Source organism: Erpetoichthys calabaricus, chromosome 5, assembly GCF_900747795.2.
Source record: "Erpetoichthys calabaricus chromosome 5, fErpCal1.3, whole genome shotgun sequence".
Lineage (NCBI taxonomy): Eukaryota > Metazoa > Chordata > Cladistia > Polypteriformes > Polypteridae > Erpetoichthys > Erpetoichthys calabaricus.
In genome coordinates this window covers 228,549,120-228,575,134 of record NC_041398.2, presented here as the reverse complement: position 1 = coordinate 228,575,134, position 26,015 = coordinate 228,549,120, and the positions used below count along the sequence as shown (strand labels likewise).

The window sequence follows — 26,015 nt, the reverse complement described above, 5'->3', positions numbered from 1 at the left end:
TGCCAGTGCAGATTCCTACCCTCAGAGCCACCACTCCACCTTCTTACAGCACAACGTCCCCATCACTGCACAGCATATTCACACTACAGGGTACACACCCCCTGCTGACCTCACCAACACCACTTCCAACAGCAACTCAAGCTTTTTCCTAGATGGTCTCCCATTCAAGTACCAGCCAGGCCTGAACATGCATAGCTTCATGTAGATGACCTGCTTAACTGACATGCCTTTAGGATTTGGAGGGAAACCAGAGAACCTGCAGAAAATGTGCACAACATTTAATGAGCTAGAAGTTAAGTTCAGGTCCCAGAAGCTCAGATGCAATTATAGTTAGCAGTGAACCTTTGGAAATGCACAGTCACGGAACAAAGGCTGGAATGAAGTATCAAGTCCCTGGAACCATGAGACAATATGTGATAAGTGGGCCTCCTTGATGCCCTTGGTTAAATCATTTAATGTTTTTGCAAGCAACATCTAATCATCCATTCAACCATTTTCTGAACATATTTAATGTGAATTTATTGTCATGGAGAGAGAAAGCAACACTACTTGGAGCATTATTATATATGTAGAGTTAAAAAAGTGAATGATACAGTACGTCTCACTCTTTCTGCAGCTAAGTTTGACTTGGACTATTAATAGATATGAACAGAATATTCCATTATTTTTAATTCAATGTTACTTTAGTGGAATTTAAGGAAAGCTGCAGTCAGAAAAACTAACTGTCTCTTAAAAATGAAACTCAAAGTATCTCCGAACAAACCTGCAAGACCCTCACATCTCAACCCACAATCACCTGTAGGGTTCTAAGAATTTGTGAACATTCAATAAACCACCTTTTGAGTGCTGAGACCTGTGCTAATGATCAAAAATGAAACTAAATAACGAATAGAATGTGAGCTTAGTCACATACTTACCAAAGAAATGGTTAGAGAAAGGAAAAATATGAGGGGCAAGAACACAAGATCTTCAGCACACAAATACTATTGGGACCACACTGAGACGTGACAAGAGATTTAGAGATAAGCTGGAAGTTACAAGCAACACCACAATTTTCAGTGTCACAGCCATGATATAAGACTTAAAAGATGTTGCAGACATAGCTCATCAAGATCATAAAACAAATATATCTGCATACATGTAGATAAATACTAAAGAGAGAGAGGTTATGACCATGCACTGATGCAGCACGTTGCTGCACCCACCATGCAACAAATCACCTCAGGATCTCAAATTAGGACCCGAGTGCAGTTGTACAACGGGTGACACCTCAGCACCACACTATTTTGAATGGAATGGAACAGCGTGAGGTTTTTTACAGTGGATGGAGTGCCAGACCTGCCACCAGTCCCCAAATTTTCCTTTGCAAATTGGAGAACCTGCTGGTAGTGCTGGATGCAGGTTAACATCATACCCAGGACAGAGCAATTGGAGGTTAAGGGCCTTCCTCAAGGGCCCAAACGGAGTGGAATCACTTCTGGTATTTACAGGATTTGTACTGGCCACCTTTCAATTGCCAGTGTAGATCCCGAGCCTAAGAGCCACCACTCCACCCGATAAATAGTAATGTTTGCTTATCTGGCTGACACCTTTATTCAAAGTGACTGAAACATTGGCAAATTGTGTTTCCAATTGGAGCACAGGCTGGTGAAGTGACTTGCTCATGAGGGGCACACTGAATAATAAAACTAGCTTTAAATTGTAGGGATGGGTTTACAGCTGTTGAAATATACCAGTAAATAAAACAATGGGAAATAAAAAATATACAAATTTAATAAAATACAAAGCTACTCATTTTATGTGTATTGTACTCTACAATGAGTGCAGGTGCAGAGTTGTTGTGAAGAATTCTTAGTTAAAATACAAGTATACATGATCCTAATTACTAAATACAGAGTTGGTACACATGCAGAACACACAGAGAACAAGGTAGAGACTGATAAACATAAATGGAAACCATCAATATCTGCCCATTAATTAATTAATGAACTATGGCCAGTTGGCAATGGTGGAATTTAAAATAATAAAAGAGAAAGTCAAAAATAAATTCAGAGTCCAGGAAACCTCAGCCAACTGGCCACCTATCTCCTCCTCATTTTCTATAGTGGAGTCTGTGCTGGCCATCCAATCTAATGGGAGAATCTTTCCATTCATTGATTCCAATGGCCTTTATTTGAGATGACGCTTCGTAGTAGAGCAGTAGCACCAAGTGCCACAATCAGATACCGAGAAGAGAAACAGAATAGATAAGAGTTAGTAACAGTTTAAAAATATTGTGATAGATGTATTTGCATACAAATGTTTAACAAACAGAAATTAAGTATGCACAGCTAATCAGCAGCTCTAGTCAGGGTATGCTAAACTAAAGTCTTGAGTCTTCAGCCTGGATTTAAAAGCTGAGACTGAAGGGACATCTCTTATATAAAGCAAGGAGATCATTCCAGAGCTTCAAGGCCCTGTAACTAAAAGCTTGACCTGCCACTGTTATTAGACCTTGGAATCTTAAGAAGGCCAACGTATAAAAATCTAAATGTGTCCTCTGGATTGTAGGTAATGATAAGTTCAGATACATAAGAAGGATCTTGGCCATTTAAAGCTTTATATGTTAATTGGAGGATTTTGAAATCAGCCCTAAGGTTAACTGGAAGGCAGTACAAGGGCTTCAGAACTGCAGTTATGTGTTCCTTCCATCAGGAACAGGAATCAGAGTGTTATGGTGTGTGAAACCCTATCAGAATTGATGTTAAGAGTGGTGTTCAACATGGGTCAGTGCTAGGGCTGGGAGCATGTGCTGATAGCATGTTGCTGCACCCACCACACAACATACCACATGGTTTGGGACCCGAGTACAGTGGTTGACACCTCAGCACCCACATTGGAACAGTTTTAGGTTTTTTTATGGTGGTGGTGTCAATCCTGCCACCAAATCTCAAGTTTTACCTGTAAATTGGAGGACCTGCTTCCAGGGTTTGGACGTAGATTAACATCATACCCAGGGCAAAGAAATTGCAGGTTAAGGGTCTTGCTATTTTTAATATAAATGATTTGGATAGGAATATAAGTAACAAGCTGTTTAAGCTTGTAGATAATACCAAGATAGGTGGAATGGATAATCTGGAATCCATTGAATTATTGCAGAGGGATTAGAGCAGCATACATGGTTGGGCAGATTTGTGGCTGATGAAATTTAATGCAAGTAGTTGTAAAATATTACACATAGGAAGCAAAAATGTTTGGTTTCAATACCTAATGGAAAGTCTGATAATCGAAAGTATAATTTATGAGAAGGATTTAGGAGTCATAGTGGAATCTACGCTATCAACTGCCAGACAGTGTTCAGAAGCCATTGAGAAGGCTAACAGAATGTTAGGTTATATAGCGCCCTGAAGTCAAGAGTACAAGTCCAAGGAGGTTCTGCTCAAACTTTGTAACATACTGCTGAGGCCTCATCTGGAGTACTGGGTGCAGTTTTGGTCTCCAGGCTACAAAAAGACATAGCAGCACTGGAAAAAGTCCAGAGAAGAGCAACTAGGCTGATTCCAGGACTACAGGAGATGAGTTATGAGGAAAGATTAAAAGAGCTGAACCTTTACAGTTTAAACTAAAGAAGATTAAGAGGAGACATGATTGAAGTGTTTAAAATTATGAAGGGAATTAGTACAGTGGAATGAGACTGTGACTTTAAAATGAATTAATCAAGAACAGGGGGTGTATTTGAAAATTTAAGGTTAAATTTCGCACAAACATTACAAAGTTTTTCTTTACACAGAGAACCCTAGACACATGGAATAACTGACCAAGTAGTGTGGATAGGAATGGCAAGCTATGTTGGGCTGAATGGCCTGTTCTCATCTAGAGTGTTCTAATGTACTTTCTGGTTCATGTAATTATTATTGCACCAACATTTTGAAATAACTGAAAGCTGCATAAAGAACAATTTGAACCATCAGTGAATAATGCATTGCAGTAGTCGATCCAACTAGTAATAAATACACAAATTAATTTCTCCATATTTTGCATATATAGAAAACTTCATAATATTCCAAAATTTTTATGATGGAAAAGTCATGTATTGGACAGTTTCGTATTGTCTGTTTTAAATGACATGGTAGTGTCAAAGATAACACCTAAATTGCATGCTGATTCAGTAAAGCTAATGGTGATTCCAACTGAGTTAAAGAGTGACAGAATGTTGTTGCCATCAGCATTATTCCCTCCAATAACTAACGATTCAAATGAGCTCAACATCACGTAACATATTCTCAAACTTAATTCAGAGCAGATGGATATAAAAGGAATACACAGTAGACCTGATGAATTGAGCCTGAAGTACCTGGAGGTACGGTCACACAATATTTTTGACATTAAGTTGAAAGAAAATCTATCAAATATGCATAGAGGAAAAAATGACTACATTTGAAAGTAAAATCAAACTATTTGGGGTTCACTTGGAAGAATTAAAGCACCTGTCCAGAGCTCAGATCAAGGAAGTAGAACAAATGACAACTGCTGACGAAAACTGAATATAACTGCTCTGAATATGAATGTTGCCTACTGAAATTATCTTCACCTTGGAATGGTCAGAAATGGCTTAAGAGAGACATATTTCTCTTGAAATTGAATACTTATAATACACTAGGGGGCTTTGCTTTGCTTGCCAACCCCATACCTGACACGGCCAGCACTACGCTCCAGCCACTTCGCGTCTCTGCCGCTCGCGTATGTGGATTTCACTTTCACCAAAAAACAAATCTTCTAATTCTCACATAATATGCCTCTTCATTGGGAAGAAACACTACTTTTCCCTGATGGCAACATGAATTAGACGATCTACAAGTCTCCAAACAATATATTCAATCTCTTTTCATTGTTCCGTTATTTCACTGAGTAAAAATTTCCATTTGTTTGCACTAATGCGATCTTTACTATCATTTTTTTGAGACTTTTGAATTTTAGTACTTTCATTATCTCTAACCTGCTTTGCAGGTGTATCACGTCAACATTTTAGAATTCTTTACGACGTTCTACTTTGTCATCTACTTTTTGTCTTTTATTTCCGACCCTGGACGCGGTTAAATCTCTTGGCACAAAGTCTCGTCTCGCAGGACATACAAGTATCTCTCTGAAAAAGTTACATCTCATCCCAGGCTAAAAAGTCTTGTCTCGTCCCAGGATTTTTTTATTATAATAGAAAGAAATAATTTTACACACAGCACAGAGAGCAAGCGTAATTTTGAGAAGCGCAAGCATATTCACTATTGTAAAATGAAAATTTGTTGTAAATTATTATTTGATAGGAATCTTACTCCATAAAAAGAAGCCTACAATACAATGCAATACAATTTATTTTTGTATAGCCCAAAATCACACAAGAAGCGCCGCAATGGGCTTTAACAGGCCCTGCTTTTTGAAAGCCCCCAAGCCTTGACTCTCTAAGAAAACCAGGAAAAACTACAAAAAAAACCCTTGTAGGGAAAAAAAATTGAAGAAACCTTGGGAAAGGCAGTTCAAAAAGAGACCCCTTTCCAGGTAGGTTGGGTGTGCAGTGGGTTTTAAAATCCATCCATCATCCAACCCTATATTCTAGCTATAGGGTCACAGGGGTCTGCTGGAGCCAATCCCAGCCAACACAGGGCACACACACACACCAAGCACACACTAGGGACAATTTAGGATCGCCAATGCACCTAACCTGCATGTCTTTGGACTGTGGGAGGAAACCCACACAGACACAGGGAGAACATGCAAACTCCATGTAGGGAGGACCCGGGAAGCAAACCCAGGTCTCCTAACTGTGAGGCAGCAGCGCTACCCACTGTGCCACTGTGCTGCCCGGGTTTTAAGATAAAGGGGGTAAATATAACACAATACACAGAACAGAACACAAGTAATCCTCAATGCAATATAATAGTGTGGTAGAAATATTACAAGTACAGAACAGAATTCAACAGCAGATGATATCACATAATATGATTTGGATTTGTTCAGAGTCCTGGAGACATCAGCCATCAAGCTGCCTCCCCCTATTGACCATTCCACAGCTGAGTCAGTGCTGGGCCAGCCAGTCCGATGAAAGGACTCCTCTACACGATGATTCCTATGATCTTCCATCATAGAAGACTTTACCATAGGCAGGCAAAACAGCATAATAGCCTACATAATAGTTTTTGAGTAATAGAAGTATTTGTGCAATACCTAAAAGAAAGTGTACCAAACTATGTTGTGCTGATTTTTACTTGGACTTCACAATTTTGTAAGGGTGAACTTTTCCCAATAATTCATAAATATTCTTTGCCAGATTTTTTCATTGAAGTTCTGTGGACAAAGAAAATCTCAGCAACATGAGCCACAAAGCAAAAGTCCACACCAAATGGAGTGCCAGTCCAACCCGATGTGACTGTGCTCACCCCTTACTTACTCATTCAGGGTCAGTTTAGAAACGTTATTTCACCTCAAGTCTTTGGGCTGTAGAAAAGAGAAATATCAAGCACTCTGAGAAAATCCAGACAAAGAAGAACTCTTAGACTTCACATAGAGTCCGAGCTAAGGATTAAATTCATGTCTGTCAAATGTTCTTTTAGGTTTTACTTTAAAACAGTGAAATCACAATTTTTTAAATCAGTATTTTAAAAAGTGAATTAGCACTTTTTCTACAAAAATGTATAGATGATGAGAAAGAACTTTCTAAAAATTAAATATTTTCAAATAATTCTCATTAGCTTTGTAGTTTTCTAATGTTTATTAAATGGAAATAATTGTGTGTTTAGTTAATCATTTCAAAGAAGCAGCAGCAGCAAGCAGGACCTGCCTAAACCCATTGCTGGTTAGTGCTGCCGATTTCCGTTACAATGTCAAGTCATATCTAGACATGCAGACCACCCACCATCAAGTGTGTAACCCTCCAAAGAAAACCACAGTGTGCAATATATGTGTGTCTTTACCATAAATATTAGTTTATTAGATGGCTAAAAGTGATGAGATCACTTCTTTCCAGTGAAGTGCATTGAAAACATTACCCAGCCAGTCACCTCAAAAAACTCACAATGACCCTGACTTCAGCATATGCTCTGTGCCTCTTCACAGTCACCTTCCTAGGGTTGCCAGGAGGTAAAGTATGCATCATTTTTTGTTTTCTAGCTCTATGGTAGACTTGAGTTTTGTTTGACTTCTTTGGGGATAAGTACAGCATCACTACCAGTGGCTGTGTTCAGGATAAGCTCAAGTAATTTATGATACCTCTGGGTGTTCTTTAAATTCTGCCTGCAAAGGTAATTAAAAAAGTAGAATGTGGCACACCTTCTCAGTACTAAAGTTACGTATAAGTACTACTGTCATGAAAAATTTAACATAAATGGCTTAAGAAGATGGATGGATGGATGGATGGATGGATGGATGGATGGATGGATGGATGGATGGATGGATGGATGAGAAAATTTTGCTATAGACCAGTGGTTCCCAAACTTGGTCCTGGGGACCCTTTGTGGCTGTAGATTTCTGTCCCAGCCAACTTCTGTTCTTAATTCGACTCTTAGCCTAATGAAGTGAATTGCTAATTCACAGTTTCTGTGTTTTGGGGCCTGAGTTGCCTCGAAAGCTTGCATTTTATAATCTTTTTATGTTAGCCAATAAAAGGTGTCATTTTGCTTGACTTCTCAGTGTTTTGGGGTTAATGTTGAAATTACAAAACCAAGTTTGTTAAATATTTAGCAAAATGTCTTCTTCTTCTTTCGGCTGCTCCCGTTAGGGGTTGCAACAGCAGATCATCTTGTTCCATATCTTTCTGTCCTCATCATCTTGCTCTGTTACACCCATCACCTGCATGTCCTCTCTCACCACATCCATAAACCTTCTCTTAGGTCTTCCTCTTTTCCATTTCCCTGGCAGCTCTATCCTTAACATCCTTCTCCCAATATACCCAGCATCTCTCCTCTGCACATGTCCAAATCAACGCAACCTCACCTCTCTGACTTTGTCTCCCAACCATCCAACTTGAGCTGATCCTCTAATGTACTATGTAATATTTAGATAATGTACTTTTTTCTTTTACTTTTTAACAATAGTTTTATTCTGCTTTTCCTGGGCGGTCTCGTGGCCTGGAACCCCTACAGATTTTATTTTTTTCTCCAGCCTTCTGGAGTTTTTTTTTGTTTTTTCTGTCCACCCTGGCCATCGGACCTTACTCCTTTTTATGTTAACTAAGGTTGTCTTATTTTAATTTCTTATTTGTCTTTTATTCTTCTTTTCTTCATTATGTAAAGCACTTTGAGCTACTTTTTGTATGAAAATGTGCTATATAAATAAATGTTGTTGTTGTTGTTGTTGTTTTCCAGGTGTTCTGTTTTATTAATGCATTGTTTACTACTACTATTACTATTTACTGATGCTGAAGTAGTTGCAACCATTCACCATTCAGTGTTGTTTGCCTGGGAGTCTGCTCTGCTTGTTTTTAAATGTCATTATTAGAATACAATGAGGTGGGCAAGCCACACAGAAAAGGGACAAAAATAAGAAAATCATAAAAGACAGCTAAGCCTTTAAATCTATAGCAAAAATGGAAATATTTCTAAAGGTCTTATATATGTAAAAATCATACTGCTTTGCTTTTCTGAGAGCAGTATAAGAGAGAAGAAAAAAGGCCAGTTAATTAAATGAGATCAATTATTATCACTGATTGTGAATCTGGTTGGACAAAAACCTGCAGCCACACTCAGTCCCCAATAATTACTGATGTAGAGTGTTAATTCTGATGAAAAAAAATGTAATAAATAAAGGCATGCCACATTTATTGCTCAAAGGTTGATCGTTGATGGCTGATGAGACTTAAGAGATGTTCTCATTTATGTTTCATTTAAGAATCAGCTTTGTCATAGATGGTTTCTGCTAAAATTCCTTAATAGTTTTAGATAAAAATGAGACGTGAGATACTACAGAGGTAAAAGGAGTCAAACTTGAGAATTTGGATTGAAAAGTGTGTTATATATTGTGAGATATTTTTCTAGTCTTATTTTAATCTCTTTCAAGACTTCACATTTAGTACTTATTGTTGGACAGATGCCTTTATCTAAGGTGACTTCCAACATTTGGGCTATGATCAGTTACAATATGAGCACAGGCAGCTGAGGGGACTTTCTTGTGGTCATATGGTGTCAGTAGTGGGATGTGAGCGCATAACCTTAGGGTTTGAAGTCCAAAGTCTTAATCACTACTCCACACTGAAGGCCTCTTCTTCCCAAATGATCCTATTGGAGCACAGCAATGTATATGAGAGCAACTAATAATATTATTCAGAAGGAATGACTACAGTTTTGTTATCATTGTTAAGTGTTTTATTACCATAAACAACTGTCCATACATTTCACCATTATTACTGAACACACAGTGCAAATACTTTCAAATTGTGAAAAAAATGTCAAAACATTACTTTGAAAATCTGAGCCCATTGTGTGACTTTGCTGAGATTTCTATTGAAACTCAAGAGGAAACACTTCTGAGAATATTGGGGTATTTTTATTTTCTCAGGTGAATAATCTGAGAAGCATGAGAGAAAAGAACATGTCTCTGTTTTATTTATTTCTGATCACATTGATGTCTAGGAGAAATCTAAAAAGATATTAAGGAGATCTCTATCTTGATTTTTCAATTCTATGTGGGATCCTCAACTTGTTTCTGCTGATTTCAAAGATAATAAAGATAAACGTTATTGGAGGTTGGCACACTTTCTAAAATTTTTGACAGCAACACATTTTTCGGTGAAATAAAAAATAGTAAGAATACAAGGTGATTTCATCTTTCTGGACATTAATTGGAAAACCCTTTTGGGAAGGTAGGTAGTGTGGCATAGTGGTTAAGGTGTTGGGCTTCAAGCCCAAGGTTGTGGGTTCTAGTCCTGCTGCTGACACTGCGTGACCACAAAGCAAGTCACTTCCAATTGCAAAAACAAAAGAAATTAAACCAATTGTATCTTAAATGTTTTAAGTGACCTGGGAAATTAGTAAGAGACCCCTAAAATCATCATCACTTCATGCAGTTTAACAACTGTAGACCACCTCTTTGGTGGAGGCAGAATAAAAAAAATAGGTGAGCAACAGCAATCACAATGTGGTTACATTTGTAATAGCCTTTAGAAATACTCACATGAACATCAAAATAAAGGTTTTAAATCCACAAAAAGCAGACTTCCTGTTAATGAACAGAAAACTGAACATGGAAAAAATACTTCTACAGCAACAGCAGGTTTATTTATATAGGACATCTTCACACATTAAAGTAGCTCAAAGCAATACAATATAATACAAGAGAAAAACAATAGCAATAGATAAACATGGTTACAAAATAATAGATATATAATGCACACCTTATACTGTATATAAATGTCTATTTGTGGAAGTGTGTGTGTTTGTCTGGCCTGGAAGTGAGAGGTGGAGTCGGGGTAAGGGCTCCACCTCTGAGGAAACAGAAAACTCGCTTAGCCACTAATAGCACAAGTGAGGCCAGCACGTCAGCAAAACAAAATCTCTGAAGAAAGACAAAGTCGATTAGCTGCTAACATCGTCAAAACGGTATTCCTTTTACTTTTCCTCCTGCTGCTAATGCACAATTGATGCAAGCATGTCGGTAACTCGAAACCTCCTAGGCGAGAGATGCCCAGAGCAGTTCCTTTCAATTACCTGACATCTCTACATTTCAGTTTTTTTTCTGACGATTTCAATAGTTTCTAGGACTTTTTACAGCACAGGATTACACAGCTAGTAATATATAATACTATAAAACTTTCTGGTCACTTCAGGAACACAATATAAATATGTATAAAACAAAATGCAAATAAACTACACAGGCAGTGTAGAGTAGTGGGTAAGGCTTTGGACCTGAGGTTATGGGTTGAAATCCCACTACTGACACTACATAATCATGAGCAAGTCACCCTATTGGAAAACAAAAGAAAATGTAATCAATTTTATCTCAAAAGTTCAAAGTTGTCTTGGATAAGGGCATCTTAGCCTTAGTTCCTCCCACACCGTTCAGCACATTGGGCAGCAAGTTGTCTCCAATGATTTCGATCAGTCGTGATCATTGGTGTTTCTTCCCAGTCGATGTCGGCGGCATGGAAATCTTCTCAGCTGGTCACCCGCCAGGTCTTAAAGGGGCACCCCTTATTTTCTTTTGCCAGTCCTGCATGTCCAGTTTATAGCAGTCCTTGGGATATGGCGTTCTGGTAGCCTGAGCACATGGCCTGCTAATAGTATTCGCTGGCTGGTAACAATGTTGTCTAATCTCGGGAGCCCACTCAATCACAGCACTTCATCATTGGTGACCCAATTGTGGTACGATCTCCAATGGAAGATGTTGCAGCCCCGGGCAATGTCTTTAGTTGCCCTCCATGTCTCATTAGCGTATATAGCAGTCAGCACCACAATGCTATTGTAGAGTCAGACTTTTGTTGCACGATTGATTGACATCGTCAATCACATTTGGTGCAGGCGTTGGAATACCGGCAATGTTTGGCAGATCTGTCAGTAGACATCCTGATCTGTACCACAATTTCCTGTGATGGTGCTTCCCAGATTAAGAAAACCTGGACTTGGCCTGTGTTATTGCATGTAGCAAGAGTCCTTTTAACATCATGATCCACTGGTACTTCACAAATCCGTTATCATCTATTTATGATTATTTATAAAATCTGTTACATATCTAAATAAATAAAGGCTTTTTTTCTGGAACCTTCATGTGGATGGGATTTTTGGAAATCAAAAATGGTTTCCCTATGGCATCGTTCTGAAGAACAACTCTTAGAAAATTAATTGACAAATGTACACCTGTTTTGTTATTCAAAATCAAAAGTTATTTATTTCCCAAATTTACATTAGACTGCGGTGGGTTGGCACCCTGCCAGGGATTGGTTCCTGCCTTGTGCCCTGTGTTGGCTGGGATTGGCTCCAGCAGACCCCCGTGACCCTGTGATCGGATTCAGCGGGTTGGAAAATGGATGAATTTACATTAGATCATATTTAAAATTGATAGTTTTGCTCATTTGAAAACATTTCCTTTAAAATGAATTAATTGTGTTACTGTCTGCTATGATGCCCAGTTTTCCTGCAGCTGGCATATGCCTCTTGATCCTGGGACATTGATTGATGTAAGCAGAGGATGGATTGGACAATGAGGACACCCACATACACACAGCAAGAGATGGTGCAATGTGCTTAGTGCTTTTATTGCAATCAAAGTATTTAAAACCAAAAGTACAGTGTAGTCAATTATAAATACATAATCTATTATAAAAACAGTGTTCACATGAAGGTTAAAATCTCAATAAATAAATTCCAAAAATGGGTAAAAATCAAAGTCTAAAACACATTCAGGATCATCCATTAAAACAAAATCATGAGCCTCTGTGCCTCCTACTGAAACAGTGCCTCCTCTGTTCAACCAGTGAGTTCTCGTCCGCAAATGAAGATAACCTGCCAGCAAGCACGGTCAACCTGTAGAGGGCTCGTGTCCCCATCGCCATCCCTTGGTATCTGCGAGGACTCTGTGACCCTTGCTCTCTTCTCTCCCCACCATCCCTCAGTGTTCAAGAGACCCTTGGAGTGAATGGTCACTCCTGCTCCACTGGAGCATTCCACAGGTGAGACTCTACCCCACGGAGTGCCACTGTTCCAAATGGGGCATCTTCCCCGATCAGTAAGTCTCCACTCCACAGCACCTGCTCTGCCACGATCCTGTCTGATGTCTTTTCTGCTCTGTTTCTTGATTTATTCTTCTGTCTTTCTTTCTTTTTTGTCTTGATCTCTCCAGGTCCCTCTGTACTACTGTGGGCCCGGCGTCCTAATTACTATCTGTGGAGTGTTGATGTGGAACAGCTGACCTAATCAAGAAATCAGCTGGTCTCCACAGCAAACACCCTATGGCCACAACTACTGAACCTGAGACACACTGGTTTCTTATTCAAAACCTGCATGCTGTCACGGACCCCTAAAATGCATCATCACATCTGTTTGATTGTTTCACTGATTCATTGGTGGTTAGAACATTTGTACATACATTTTTTGATTTGTTTCTTTGTTTCTCACCATTAAGATGACTGTATGGAAATTATTGGAGGCAAAGAAGTGGCAAGATATTCCAGACCATACATGGCCCTCGTTCAAAATCAGAATTCATCAGTATGTGGAGGAACTCTAATCAAGCCAAACTGGGTTCTGACTGCAGCTCACTGTATTTCGTAAGTTTGTATTATATTCCAGGCATACAAATGTACATAGATGACCCTATCCATTGTCTGGTTCTTCTGAATTCACTGAGTTCTGTGTCCTGGACATTTCTGCATACTACATTGCTTTTAATTGCAGGTTCTCAGGGGATATAATGCAATTCAGAATAAATCTCTCTCGTTTATGGTCTTCAAAAAAATGTAATATCTGTTATGGTATTAACATGAGCCAAAAGTGATGTCTACCTCAATTTGTATGTAACATGAACCTGCTCTTCCCAGCATAGATTCACATTATTTTGATACGCTTCAAGTCTGTGTTCTGTGGCTGAACGACATGTTAAAAGTTCACCTGTAACTTTCTTTTAACTTTGTCTGTAGACAGCAAAATTAGATGTACAATTTATAGAAAAGGAAGGATAGGAGGAGACATAGAATAATATATTTAAAATAATTTTACAGTCAAATAAGACTGGTAAGCAAAAAAAAAAAAATGTTTTCCTCCTGTAAAAAACTGTAGGTGTTTGGATGCTGAATTTAAATCTCCCAGCAAAATTGCTCTGTCACATCCAGTTTTTGACAGATGAAGGTTTTAACATGGAGTGGTCTCACCTAGACTTTCTCGTATACTCAGATATGGGGATGGATATTTGAGGAGTAAGCCGCAAGACAAGGATTATATTTTTATATTATGTACATTAAAGAACCATCAACAACAAATCAAATCAAATTAATAATATATTGAACAATTATTATAAAAGTAAAGTAAGTTAAATAAATTGGACTCTCCAGCTGCATGAATAAAAAATTTGCCATGATAATTTTATTTTGGTGAACAATTCAGGTAAATTATTACTTTCATTAAACAGAGGTGGGTCAAAAGTTGCCGGAGATTTTAATAATGTGTGTAATGTAATACTTGTGTAATGTGAAAGTTGAACAGAAAATTGCGATTTTCTTGAAAACTGGTTGTTTTTTCGTAAAAATGCAAAGAGACAAAAAAAAGCTTAGAATGCGATGCTTTACCATAGTATGGGGTCCTCAATCACAGTCCTGGAGGGCCGCAGTGGCTGCAGGTTTTTGCTCCAACCCAATTGCTTAATAAGAAGCACTTATTGCTCAAGTAACACTTCGGTTTCACTTTAGTTGTCTCATTCGTTAAGATTTTGAACCCTTATTGCTTATTTTAGTCTTAAACAGCTGTATTCTTGTTTTTAAATTGCTCCTAATTAGCAATAACATGCAAATGACAAAAGAGACCAGCATTTCTCCCTTTAGCTTGTTACCGTTTACACCTGTGTGTATTTATCATGCACTATTGGGTTTAATTAAATACTTGTAAGGAAAGTGAAGAGAAAAAAGTGAAGGACTGAGAATTACTCATCCATTTTAGCCTTCAAATCATTTCGATGATATCCTTAGAAAGCGGAAGACAATCCAGGATATGAGAATTACCTGTCATAGCAGAGTTAAAGCACTAACAAGCCATAAAATTAAATTATTGGCAAGAATTGCTTTCTAATTAAGCAACCGGGTTAGAACAAAAACCTGCAGCCACTGCGGCCCTCCAGGACTATGATTGAGGACCCCTGCCATAGTATGATGTGAAATTATCACATGTTTTATATTTTTGGGGAAACGTTTCAAGAAAAATACCACTTCTGGTTAGCGGAAACAGCTCAAAAGTTAATAAAAATGTTTGTTTTGTACCTAATTCTTGTATGCAAAATTTGGTTGGCCTAAGTGAAAGCGTACTAAAGTTATCATGTTTACACACATACACACACACACACACACACACAGACATAATTCTAAAAACTGCATTTTCAGACTTGGGGAGGTCTAAAACATCAAGATTCATGAAAATCTCAAAAATCGAATTTTTGGACGACTCCACTACTTTCCCTATACTTCGTATACAAGAAAGTAAAAACCACTATTTTAGAGAACAAATGTAATCTACATATACAGTGCCCTCCAGAATGTTTGGGACAAAGACCCCTTTTCTTCCCTTGATTTACTCCCCTGCTCCACAATTACAAATCAAACCATTCAGATGTGATTAAAGTACACCCTGCAGACTTTCATTTAAGAGTATTTGCAGACATTTCTGTCACACCAAGTACTAATGATAGCACTTTTTCTACATGGTCCCCCCATTTCAGGGCATTATAACGTGTGGGGTGTCACAGGTGTTTGTGATGTTCAGGTGGGTTTCATTGCTTCATAAGATACCTTGACTTGCTTCTACCCTTTGGAGTCTGTAGTTACCATTGTTTAACATGAGAACAGTGCCAATAAAAGTCAAAGAAGCTTTTATGAGGCCGAAAAACAGGAATAAAACTACTGGAGACATCAGTAAAACCTTAGGATGACTTAAATCAACTGTATGGAATATCATTAAAAAGAAACTGGTGAGTTCAGTAATCACAAAGGGACTGGTAGGTCGAGTAAGACCTCCATTGTTGATGACAGAAGAATCCTCACTAAGCCCCAAATGCCTGTCCGACAGATCAGACACAGTCTTCAGGAGGCAAATGTTGATGTGTCAGAGATGAACAGAAATACAGAGGCCACACTGCAAGATGCAAACCACTGGTTAGCCACAACAAGATGGCCAGATTACAGTTTGAGAAAAAAGACTTAAGAGAGCCTGCAGAATTCTGGCAAAAAAGTCTTTTGAACAAATGAGACAAAGATGAACCTGCACCAGTGTGATGGCAAGAGCAAAGTGTGGAGACCAAAAAGGAACTGCTCAGGATTCAGAGCAGACCACCTCACTTGTTAAATGTGGTGCTGGGGGGTGTTATGACCCAGATATGAATGACTGCCACAGGTACTGGCACACTTCTCTTCATTGATGATGAAACTGTCGTTGATGGCAGTGGCCCACTGAATTATGAGGTGTATAGAAACATCAGATCTGCTCAAATTTTAGTAAATGTCTTCAAACTCAGAGGACAGTGCTTCTTCCTACAGCAAGGTAAAGATCTCAAACATACTTCTAAGGCAAAAGAGGAGTTTTTCAAATCTACCAATTTGAAAATTCTTGAATGACCAAGCCAGTCACTTGACTTAAATTTATTTGAGCAGGCCTTCCATATGCTGAAGAGAAACCTTAAAGCAACAAGCCCCAAAAATAAGCAGGAGCTGAAGGTGGCTGGATTAGAGGCTTGGCAGAGCATCAACAGAGAAAAACCTCAGCATCTGGTGATATCTTCAAGAAGTCATTACATGCAAGGAATATGTGACAAAGAACTAAATATGACTTCTTTAATAACCCCTGCCATTGCTGTGTCCCCAAGATTTTGGTGCCCTGAAATGGGGGAACCATGTAGAAACAGTGCTATCATTTCTAGATGGTGTGACAGAAATGTCTGCAAATTCCCTTAATTGAAAATATGCAATGTGCACTTTAATCGCGATGTCTGAAGTGTTTGATTTGTGGTTTTAAATTGTGAAGCAGAAGAGTAAATCAAGGATAAATGTGTCTCTGTCTCAAACATCATGAGGGGGACACAGTATATAAAGGGTTAGGATAATAAAGCATCTGCGGTGGGTTGGCACCCTGCCTGGGATTGGTTCCTGCCTTGTGCCCTGTGTTGGCTGGGATTGGCTCCAGCAGACCCCCGTGACCCTGTGTTCGGATTCAGCGGGTTGGAAAATGGATGGATGGACAATAAAGCATTTTAATGAAACATGATATGTATCCTATTGATAGAGAGTGTTGAAAGTGGTGTTCTGAGGTTTCGTTAGGTTTTGAGATAAAGTTGTTAGCTCCTGAATTTTCACTGTACTTTGTACTCCGATAGAAATAACCTGGGCGCTGTGCAAAATTGTGCTAAACTAACACTAAGCAAGCATCGTCAATGGAATTAATATTATTTATCAGAGAGGAATCAGAACTCATCAACAGGAAAGGCAATGGTCAAAGTCAGAAACTCTTACCAAAACTAGAATGTCACCACAAGTTCTAAACACCAAGGTGTGGGCAAACAGGAAAGACACTAATGGTTAGAAAAAAGGCAGCTGCTGGCTGCTTGACGACTTTGGCTGGCACTGACCTATATAGAGGTACGTAAGACAGGAACAGGATGTGGCCGAGAAGAAATGGAATGGACAGCTGCACAGACAAACAGGGGCACGGCTGTGTCGGTCATGGCAGGCCAGTCAAATAATAAGAAGCATGAAATGAAAAATTCAATGGGACCAGTGAAATTATCAATCAATAATTAATTATATAAGTAGTAAAAAATTATAAAACATGTAATTTAGAGACTAAAAGAGAAAAAGCCCTCAGCTAAGATAGCGTTTCACAAGTCCAGTCTTGGCGGGGACCTTTTTATTCCACCTAATTTCACACCCAGTGCGTCATTATTATCTATAAATGGGCTCATTGTTTAGTTAGCTAGCCTTTTATATTATTCTAAGAAATTCTGAAATATTTGTACTTTTGCCAAAAATTGAAGGACTATTTTCTTTTTAATTAACCCTTTTCTTTAGTGTCATTCAGTCATTTTCCAACTCACTTGGTCCTGCAGGGGTGCTGGAGCCTATCCCAGCAAGCATAGGGCGCAAGGCAGGAACAAACCCCCGACAGGGTGCCAGTCCATCGCAGAGCAAACACACACACACAATCACACAGATGGGCCAATCCATCCTAACCTGCATGTCTTTGGACTGTGGGAGGAATCCAGAGCACCCGAAGGAAACCCACACAGACACAGGGAGAACATGCCAACTCCATGCAGGGAAAATCTGGTCTTCTTACTACAAGGCAGCAATGCTACCACCGCACCACTGTGCTGCCATTTTCTATATTGTCTGCTTCCTTAATTGTATCTAACTGCTGATAGCACTGATGGGGAACAATAACTTGAATGGCATATTCTCTCGTCTGTTCATTAAACAGACTATTAATACAATTTGGCAGACAAGTGAAAATGGCGATAAAGTATTTACCTCCTCTTTAGCATTCAATGTTGTTTGTCCCTGCTCCCTTCTTTCCCCACCATCCCTCAGTGTCCATGAGACCCTGTGCTCATTGCTGATAATCAGCCTTTGGACAAAAATAAGACCCAAATCACAAAAACTGTACAAATTAGGTTAAATTAGAAAGGAAACAGCAAAATAAATGTCTACGTATAAAATTATGACAAATATACAAGTCAAGGAAAATAACACCTTTTATTGACACCTTCTTCAGGCAAGATGTAATCATCATGTAATGTCATCAAGATTACATCTTGCCTGAAGAAGGGGCCTGAGTTGCCTTGAAAGTTTTCATATTGTAATCTTTTCAGTTAGCTAATAAAAGGTGTCATTTTGCTTGACTTCTCACTGCATTCATAATGGCTAACACGGTTAAACACCCTAGTACTACAGACAAAAATACAAAAAATAATGAATTTCTTGGAAACATCTGCAAACTAGATAATTAAACAATTATGTTAATCAAAGTAAGAATGATGCATTGACTGTGAAAGCACTTGGAATAAAAATGTGCAGCCATGGGGGTCCCTCAGGACTCAACTTGAAACCACTGTATTAAGAAGTATGTTGCTGTTCAAACATGTCCACTGTGCAAATTATTTATTTTTTATTATTTTTTAAAGATCTCTAGAAATAGCCATGTATTTGTGTTGGTGAATATCTACAGTGTCTATCAGAGAGATGTATACACCAGTTCTCATCATCTATTGATCATAGTGCTGTAGCCTGATGGCATGCTACATGGTGATTAGCATATGAATTTCGCTCTTCTCTGTGAAATTCACTTTGATTTGAACTTATGAATGCAGACCTTTTGGCACTCTGGTTTTAGTTCACACATTCCAAATTCATACATGTTAGTTTAACTAGTGTTTCTAAATTGAACATATCTCAATGAGTACCGACATCAGTGCGCCCTCCAATCAACTGGCATCCTGTCCAGGACTGGTTTCTATTTTGTGCCCAGTACTGAATTAAATTAAACACAGTTTGAAGACAGAGGAAAGGTTGTGCTTTCTAGTGACTGGCATTTTGATTTGCTTTTCTGATTTAATTCGAATGAAAAATCTCTGAATGAACCACATCACAAATATACAATCCACCCATAATAAGACATATAGCATTATATATTAAACATGCTGATAATTCATAGTGTATTACTTGAAAGCACAAAGTATGACAACATATCAAAAAAATGCGTAATTAAAATATGGGATATACATTAAAGAATCAGAAGTGAACAAGAAGTATGTACCTCGTTCTCAGGTAATGATTCAGTTCACGAATCAAATGAACGAAAAGTGTGCATCTCGTTCTCAAGCGATGATTCAGTTTGAGAATCAAATGACTGAGTATTGACTTGCAATGTAAGTGAACAAGAATTGTGCGCCTCATTCTCGGGTAATGATTCAGTTCAAACTCAAAAACTCAAAGAATCGGTGAATGGCGCATGCTTGGTGCAGTCACTGAGTGGCAAAAAAGTATTCATTGAAGTGAAGTTGAAAGCAAAAAATTGTTAGAACTTAGGAAGATATTTTTTTATGAAATTCAGTTTTGTGTGGCTAATTTATTGAATGTAGAAAGGAACATCAATGCATGTGTTTATTATTATGATTCTATATTCTCTGCAAAATGAATGCAGTAACAAACTACAAAACAAACAATACTTTCTAACTCTAACAAAGTTAACCCTACGCTCTGGCAAACCTAACCCTTAAAAAACAAATTAATTTTTTTTTTCTTACTTTAATGTGTTGGGAAGTGGTAAACAGGCATTGTGCCTACACAATGAGAATGATTTAATTTTCCTTGTTTTTAGGAAACGGAGTCTCACATAAATAAAAAAACATAACCCTAACCCTGATATTGATTCAGTTTGAACTTGAAGGAATCATAAGTAAAGTGAATGAGAATCAGAAATCAGACTGGCGGTACTTGAACATGTACAGTACTTTAAACATTTACCTGTAAAACAAAAGACCCTGTTGACATTACACATGCACTACATCAATCTTGAATGAATTTGTTTGTGTCCATGAATTGATTTGTATGACTTCCTCAACAAGAAAAAAACATCAATGAATTGTCCATCAATAGTGCTTTCCATTTATTTTTATTACTTTTTAAAGTATAGTTACATGGTGGCGCAGTGGGTAGCGCTGCTGCCTCGCAGTTGGGGGACCTGGGTTTCCTCCCACTGTCCAAAGACATGCAGGTTAGGTGGATTGGCGATTCTAAATTGGCCCTAGTGTGTGCTTGGTGTGTGGGTGTGTTTGTGTGTGTCCTGCGGTGGGTTGGCACCCTGCCCGGGATTGGTTCCTGCCTTGTGCCCTGTGTTGGCTGGGATTGGCTCCAGCAGACCCCCATGACCCTGTGTTCGGATTGAGCGGGTTGGAAAATGGATGGAGTTACTTACATTTTACACATTTGTTGTGACTTAAAGTATGCAAGTTTTTTACTTCCGTAATTAACCTCTGGAGAGAACTTGCATTGAATGAATGATTCAGACCATTGTATGCTTTGCACATGGATTATAGAGTACGTCTGGATGGAGCTGTATTTGAGTGGAGCAGTGGACAGTTTTCTTCTTTGATATTCTGTTTGCACTCAATAAAGATTTTAATTGATGCAATGAAACATCAAGCCCCTTCAGAATATCTGAATGTGAGTTTCACAAAGCCAACTCTTAAACAAGTGTCTTCTGAATTAAAGTTAACTTACAGGAATGTCCTGCTAAATTTCATTTAAAGCATTTTTACTTTTTCTATAGACAGAAATTAAAGGTTACGCTTGGGGTCCATTCGATTTCAATGTCTGAAAAAGAGAAGCAGATATTTGTGGTCAAGAAATCATTTATGCATCAGTGCTTTGACAAAGAAACAAGAACAAATGATCTTATGCTGCTCCAGGTACTGTCAAAAGTTTCCTTAACTTATTCAAGTTTGAATTTATCAAAGATGAAACAAGACCAAGTTCAGTTTTGATTTTTATAAATCTTACTATACTTTCTGCATAGCACAGTGAAAGTATTGTGTTGAATGACAATCCACTGCTGAACTGCAGCATTATTTTGTTTTACCATCAAACTAGCTGAAATACCCAGCACTGCCCGGGAGGAAAATAAAGTGTTTTTTTTTAATTGTATGAGAAAAATGTAATTAAAAAAACACAACTTTAAAAATAAAAGTAAATTAACAGATAATGAAGACTCACTAATTTGCTTGTCTTGCGGTCTTGTATGTATGTTATTAACCAGTTGACGCTCGGAACCGGCCAACTCTATTTAATTTCAAAAGCAAAAGTGGCGTGGTAGTGCTCAAACATGAAGAATGCTGGTAGTCGCCCTCTGGTGGTCGTTCTGAGTGTCAACTGGATGTTGACATGCATACAAGACTGCAAGATTACCCCCCACCCTACCCAGAAGGGGGTGGGTTAGGGGTTGATTTCACCCTACAGTATTTTTAGTCGACCAATGAGAAACATGTGTACCAAGTTTCATGAAAATCGCTCCAGCCATTCGGAAGTGATGCTGGAACATACATTGGCTTTTATATAAATTGAAGATATCGTAAAATAGCCAAATGATCCTGGCTATCAGACTTTGTATGTTTTTGCTTTCTTCTCCTCCATTGTCATGTGGCCGTATCACAACTATAAAACCAGAAAACTTTATACTCCTATTGCATTACATTGTGATCACCGTAATCTGTGTGTTTTTGTCTATACAGTGGATTCAGAAAGTATTTAAACCCCTGCACTTTCTGCCCATTTTATTGTGCTGTAGAATTAATTTTAAATGGATAAAATTTGTCCTTTTGACCCATCAATCTATATTTAATAACTCATAATGAAATAGAGAAAACATTTTTTCAGAAAAGTGTGCAAATGTGTTGAAAATCAAAAACTGAAATCTCTGATTCATAGAATTATTCTGAACCTTTGCTGTAACACTCCAAACTGTGGTCAGGTGCACCCCCTGTTCTCTTTAATTCCCCTTGTGGTATGTCGAGAATGTGACTGAAGTAGAAAGACACATCTATGTACAGTATATGAGGTCCCACAATTGACACTGTATGTCAGGACAAAAACCAAGCCATAAAGTCCAAGGAACTCTCTGTAGATGATCAAATTGTATTGATCAGGATAAAGGGATAAAACCAGTTCTAAAGCTCTTAGTGCTTCCAGTAACATAATGGCATCAGTAATTGTGACATGGAATGAGTATGGAATCTCCAGGACTCTTCCTAGAGTTGGCCATCTGGACAAACTGAGTAACCAGACAAGAAGGGCCTTGGTCAAGGAGGTGAGCAAGAACCCAAGGGTCACTCTAACAGAGCTTCAAAAGTCCTCTGCTAGATGAGAGAACCTCTCAGCAGCACTCCAATCAATTGGTAGACTGACAGATGAATGTTTAAATGACTCTGAGAGCAGCAGGAAAAAGATCCTCTGTTCTGATGAGACAAATATGGAACTCTCTTGACAGAAATCCAAGCACTATGTCTGGCTAAGACCAGGCACCAGCCTACTACCATCCCTACAGTGAAGCATTGGGGTGACTGCATCATGCTATTGGGCTGCTTCTCAGTGGACAGAATTGAAGGAAGGAGGTCTTTGAAGAAAACCTGCTAAAAAAAGCACATGACCTCAGACTGGGGTGACCTTTCAGCACCATGATGATCCAAAACAACAGCCTAGACAAGGCTGGAGTGGCTTCAGGGAACATTTCTGACAGTTCTTGAGTGTCCCAGTCAAAGCCCAGACTTAATTCCACAGAACATCTGTGGAGAGACCTGAAAACACCAGTTTACAGACATTTACCATCCAAACTAATAAAGCTTTAAAAGATAAGCCAGGATAGAATGGGATAAACTGGCCAAATGTGTGCAAAGATTATAGAGAGTTACTTAAAAAGACTCAAAGCTGTAATTGTTGCCAAAGGAGATTTTATGAAGTACTGCATTAAGGGTCTGAATACTTATATGAATGAGCATCAGTTATTGATTATTAATAAATTTGCAAATATTTCTGAAAACATGTTTTCACTTTGTCGTTATGGACTAGTAAGTATGGAGTGAAGGAAAAAAATGGCAAATGTAGTCATTTAAAATTAAATCAACAACACAAGTAAGTGTACAGAAAGTGAAGGTGTCTGAATACTTTCTGAATCCACTGTATAGGTTACATAGCTTAATTCTTTATTTTTTGGAGCATTATAGTTTTAAATATAGTACATAAACCATACTGCGGTGGGCTGGCGCCCTGCCCAGGGTTTGTTTCCTGCCTAACGCCCTGTGTTGGTTGGGATTGGCTCCAGCTGACCCCCATGACCCTGTAGTTAGGATATAGCGGGTTGGATAATGGATGGATGGATGGACATAAACCGTAACAGATTTGAGGCTGCACTCGGGGGAAGAAAACTAATGAATTGAATAGTAAAAGTTACATTTATTAATAAAAAAAATCAAATTATTCTTTCAATGGTTCCCAGAACTCCAGTTAGTGAGTTTGAGAATGTTGTGTCATGAGAATGTTCCTCTAGACACTTAACAAATCCTTTTGTTTCATAGCTTGATAAACCAGCAAAACTGAATCGCTTTGTCTCAACTCTGAAACTCCCATCAGTTTCATCATTCAAAGACATCAAACCAAACACTCTGTGCTCTACAGCTGGATGGGGACGAATAAGCAACAAAAAGAACTCCGACTCTGATGTGTTAATGGAGGTCAACATCACTGTCATAGAAAGGGCCAAATGCCAGAAAACGTTTATCAAAGAAAACCAAGTTATTACACGTAACATGTTGTGTGCTGGAGATAAAAGAGGCAAAAAGGATACTTGTGAGGTAAGAACATTACAATGAATTCCTTCTTTCTTCACTCAAAGGCTTATGATTACTGATCCGGTGCTTTTTTACAGCTTTATTATTATTATTTATACTTCTATTATTGTTTTAAGTTCATACATGAAACTGTTTTAAGCCTTTGTATTTGTTTATTCTAAGCAATAATTTTAAATCCAAAGACATCAATTGAAATATCATTTCAAACAATTTTGTCACAATCAAATAATTTATATTTTACTAGCTATGTTATCCATCAAAGACAGGTAATAGAATAAATTGAAAAATATTTGATATCTCTTGCCTTATGTGTATCCTCAGCATTCTTTCTATGCCTGCTATCAGTATCTTCATGTGTGTCAGCTTCAACTCCATCACTTGTATTCATGATCTCAGGTGACCAGGAAATCCACAGCTCCACCTTTATACTATGGATGATGTCACATATTATGCAGTTCTAGCCACCAACATGTGACAATGCAGTAAGTGCACAAAGCATGGTACCATGTAGAGAAAAACAACATGATGGTGGGCCAAGTCATAAATTATTTTACAATACTTGAAAACAACCTCTAAGCAAAACATTCATTAACTCTTTGAGGGATGAATATTTTTTCAACATGAAACGTTGGTTGCTGCGTACTGTGGCTGCTGTGGGTGCCTGTTTGCCATCTCTGGTGGCATTGGTTGCACGTGAATGGGGTGGGTTGTTGCTGTTGGGGCTCGATTGCCAGCAGGAATGCATGGTGGGCTGGCTGCCTGGCTGTCTTTGTGTGACGGTGGCAGTCGCAGTGCGACGCAATCTGATATGTCTCTCTTGTCATCGTAAGTGGCTGTCCTTCCAGGCGAACATTGCCATAGGCACATCAGCTACACGAACGTGTTGAGCATCACAATCAGCTGATGCCAGTACCTCACTTTCATTTTTTGATCTCCATTTCCAGATCACTTCAATCAAAATTGAATTCCGACAATATAGAGTCTGATTCAGCAATAATACGCTAAACGTCATCCACGGAGTACTTTGCTTTATGCATTCGTTTTGGTCTCTCGCCATTTTAGAGGTTGTTTGCTCCTTGCTACTCACACACACGCAGGGAATCGAAGTCAAATCAATAAAGCGAACTTTCCTTCTAGCAAAGAGAGTTGAACTAAAACGTAACGGCGAATTTCGTCATGGTTTACAGCAGATTACCATCCTCTACCCCTGAATTTCGACAAAAGTCGACATCCGCCCTAAAAGAGTTAAGGAAATCAATTCAGCTTCTATCAAACCCTTCAAAAAGTGTAAAACATCACAGAAAACTATGCTGTTTGATACAAAACCAGATAACACTTTGCTGTGAAATTCATTGCTGTTGTCAGCAATTGTTGCTAAAATATTGTAACTCAATAATACAGTATGTTTATCAAATATGATTACAATAATAATTCATCTCCAAGTGCTGACTCATTTCTTTTTTTGTCCTGCAGGGTGATTCAGGTGGACCTGTTATTTGTAATAATGAATTTGCAGCCGTCACTTCATTTGGTCCCATAAAATGTGGATCAAAACCAGGGGTTTACACCTTGCTTACCCCCAAATACATCCAGTGGATTCATAATGTCACTGGGGGTGAATTTACAGGAAAAAATGCTCTTTAAACATATATCTGATTCAATCGTTTACGGTTAATTTGTCAATTTGAAATCTAATTGATTTGATGTATAAGTGATGCTTTCTTTGTATATCTTGTCACTTTTTTACTATTTCAAACTGAAATTTTGTTACATTCTGTGGCACCTAAAGCTTAATTATTTGACTAATTATTATTACTTAATCTTTCATACTTTTGAATCTCTTTCACAATAAAATGATAAATAAAATGATAAATAATTTGTATTAATAAGCTGTTGTGCTGTAAGGCACCAATCATGCAAGCTGGTAACTCTCAGAAACTTGTCTTCTGGGTTGTTACTTTGGGTCTGCCAGA

The 26,015-nt window shown here is 38.3% G+C and overlaps 1 protein-coding gene across 1 annotated transcript; it reads left to right on the top strand.

Moving 5' to 3' along the window:
• The first annotated feature begins 6,932 nt into the window (after window positions 1-6,932).
• Window positions 6,933-25,830, top strand: LOC114652303 (granzyme A-like). The gene is made up of 5 exons (XM_028802622.2): window positions 6,933-7,107; window positions 13,078-13,222; window positions 20,973-21,111; window positions 23,770-24,045; window positions 25,516-25,830. Exons 1-5 carry the CDS (start codon window positions 7,044-7,046, stop codon window positions 25,684-25,686), a joined length of 795 nt encoding a protein of 264 aa, XP_028658455.1. The 5' UTR covers window positions 6,933-7,043; the 3' UTR covers window positions 25,687-25,830.
• Window positions 25,831-26,015: the final 185 nt, after the last annotated feature.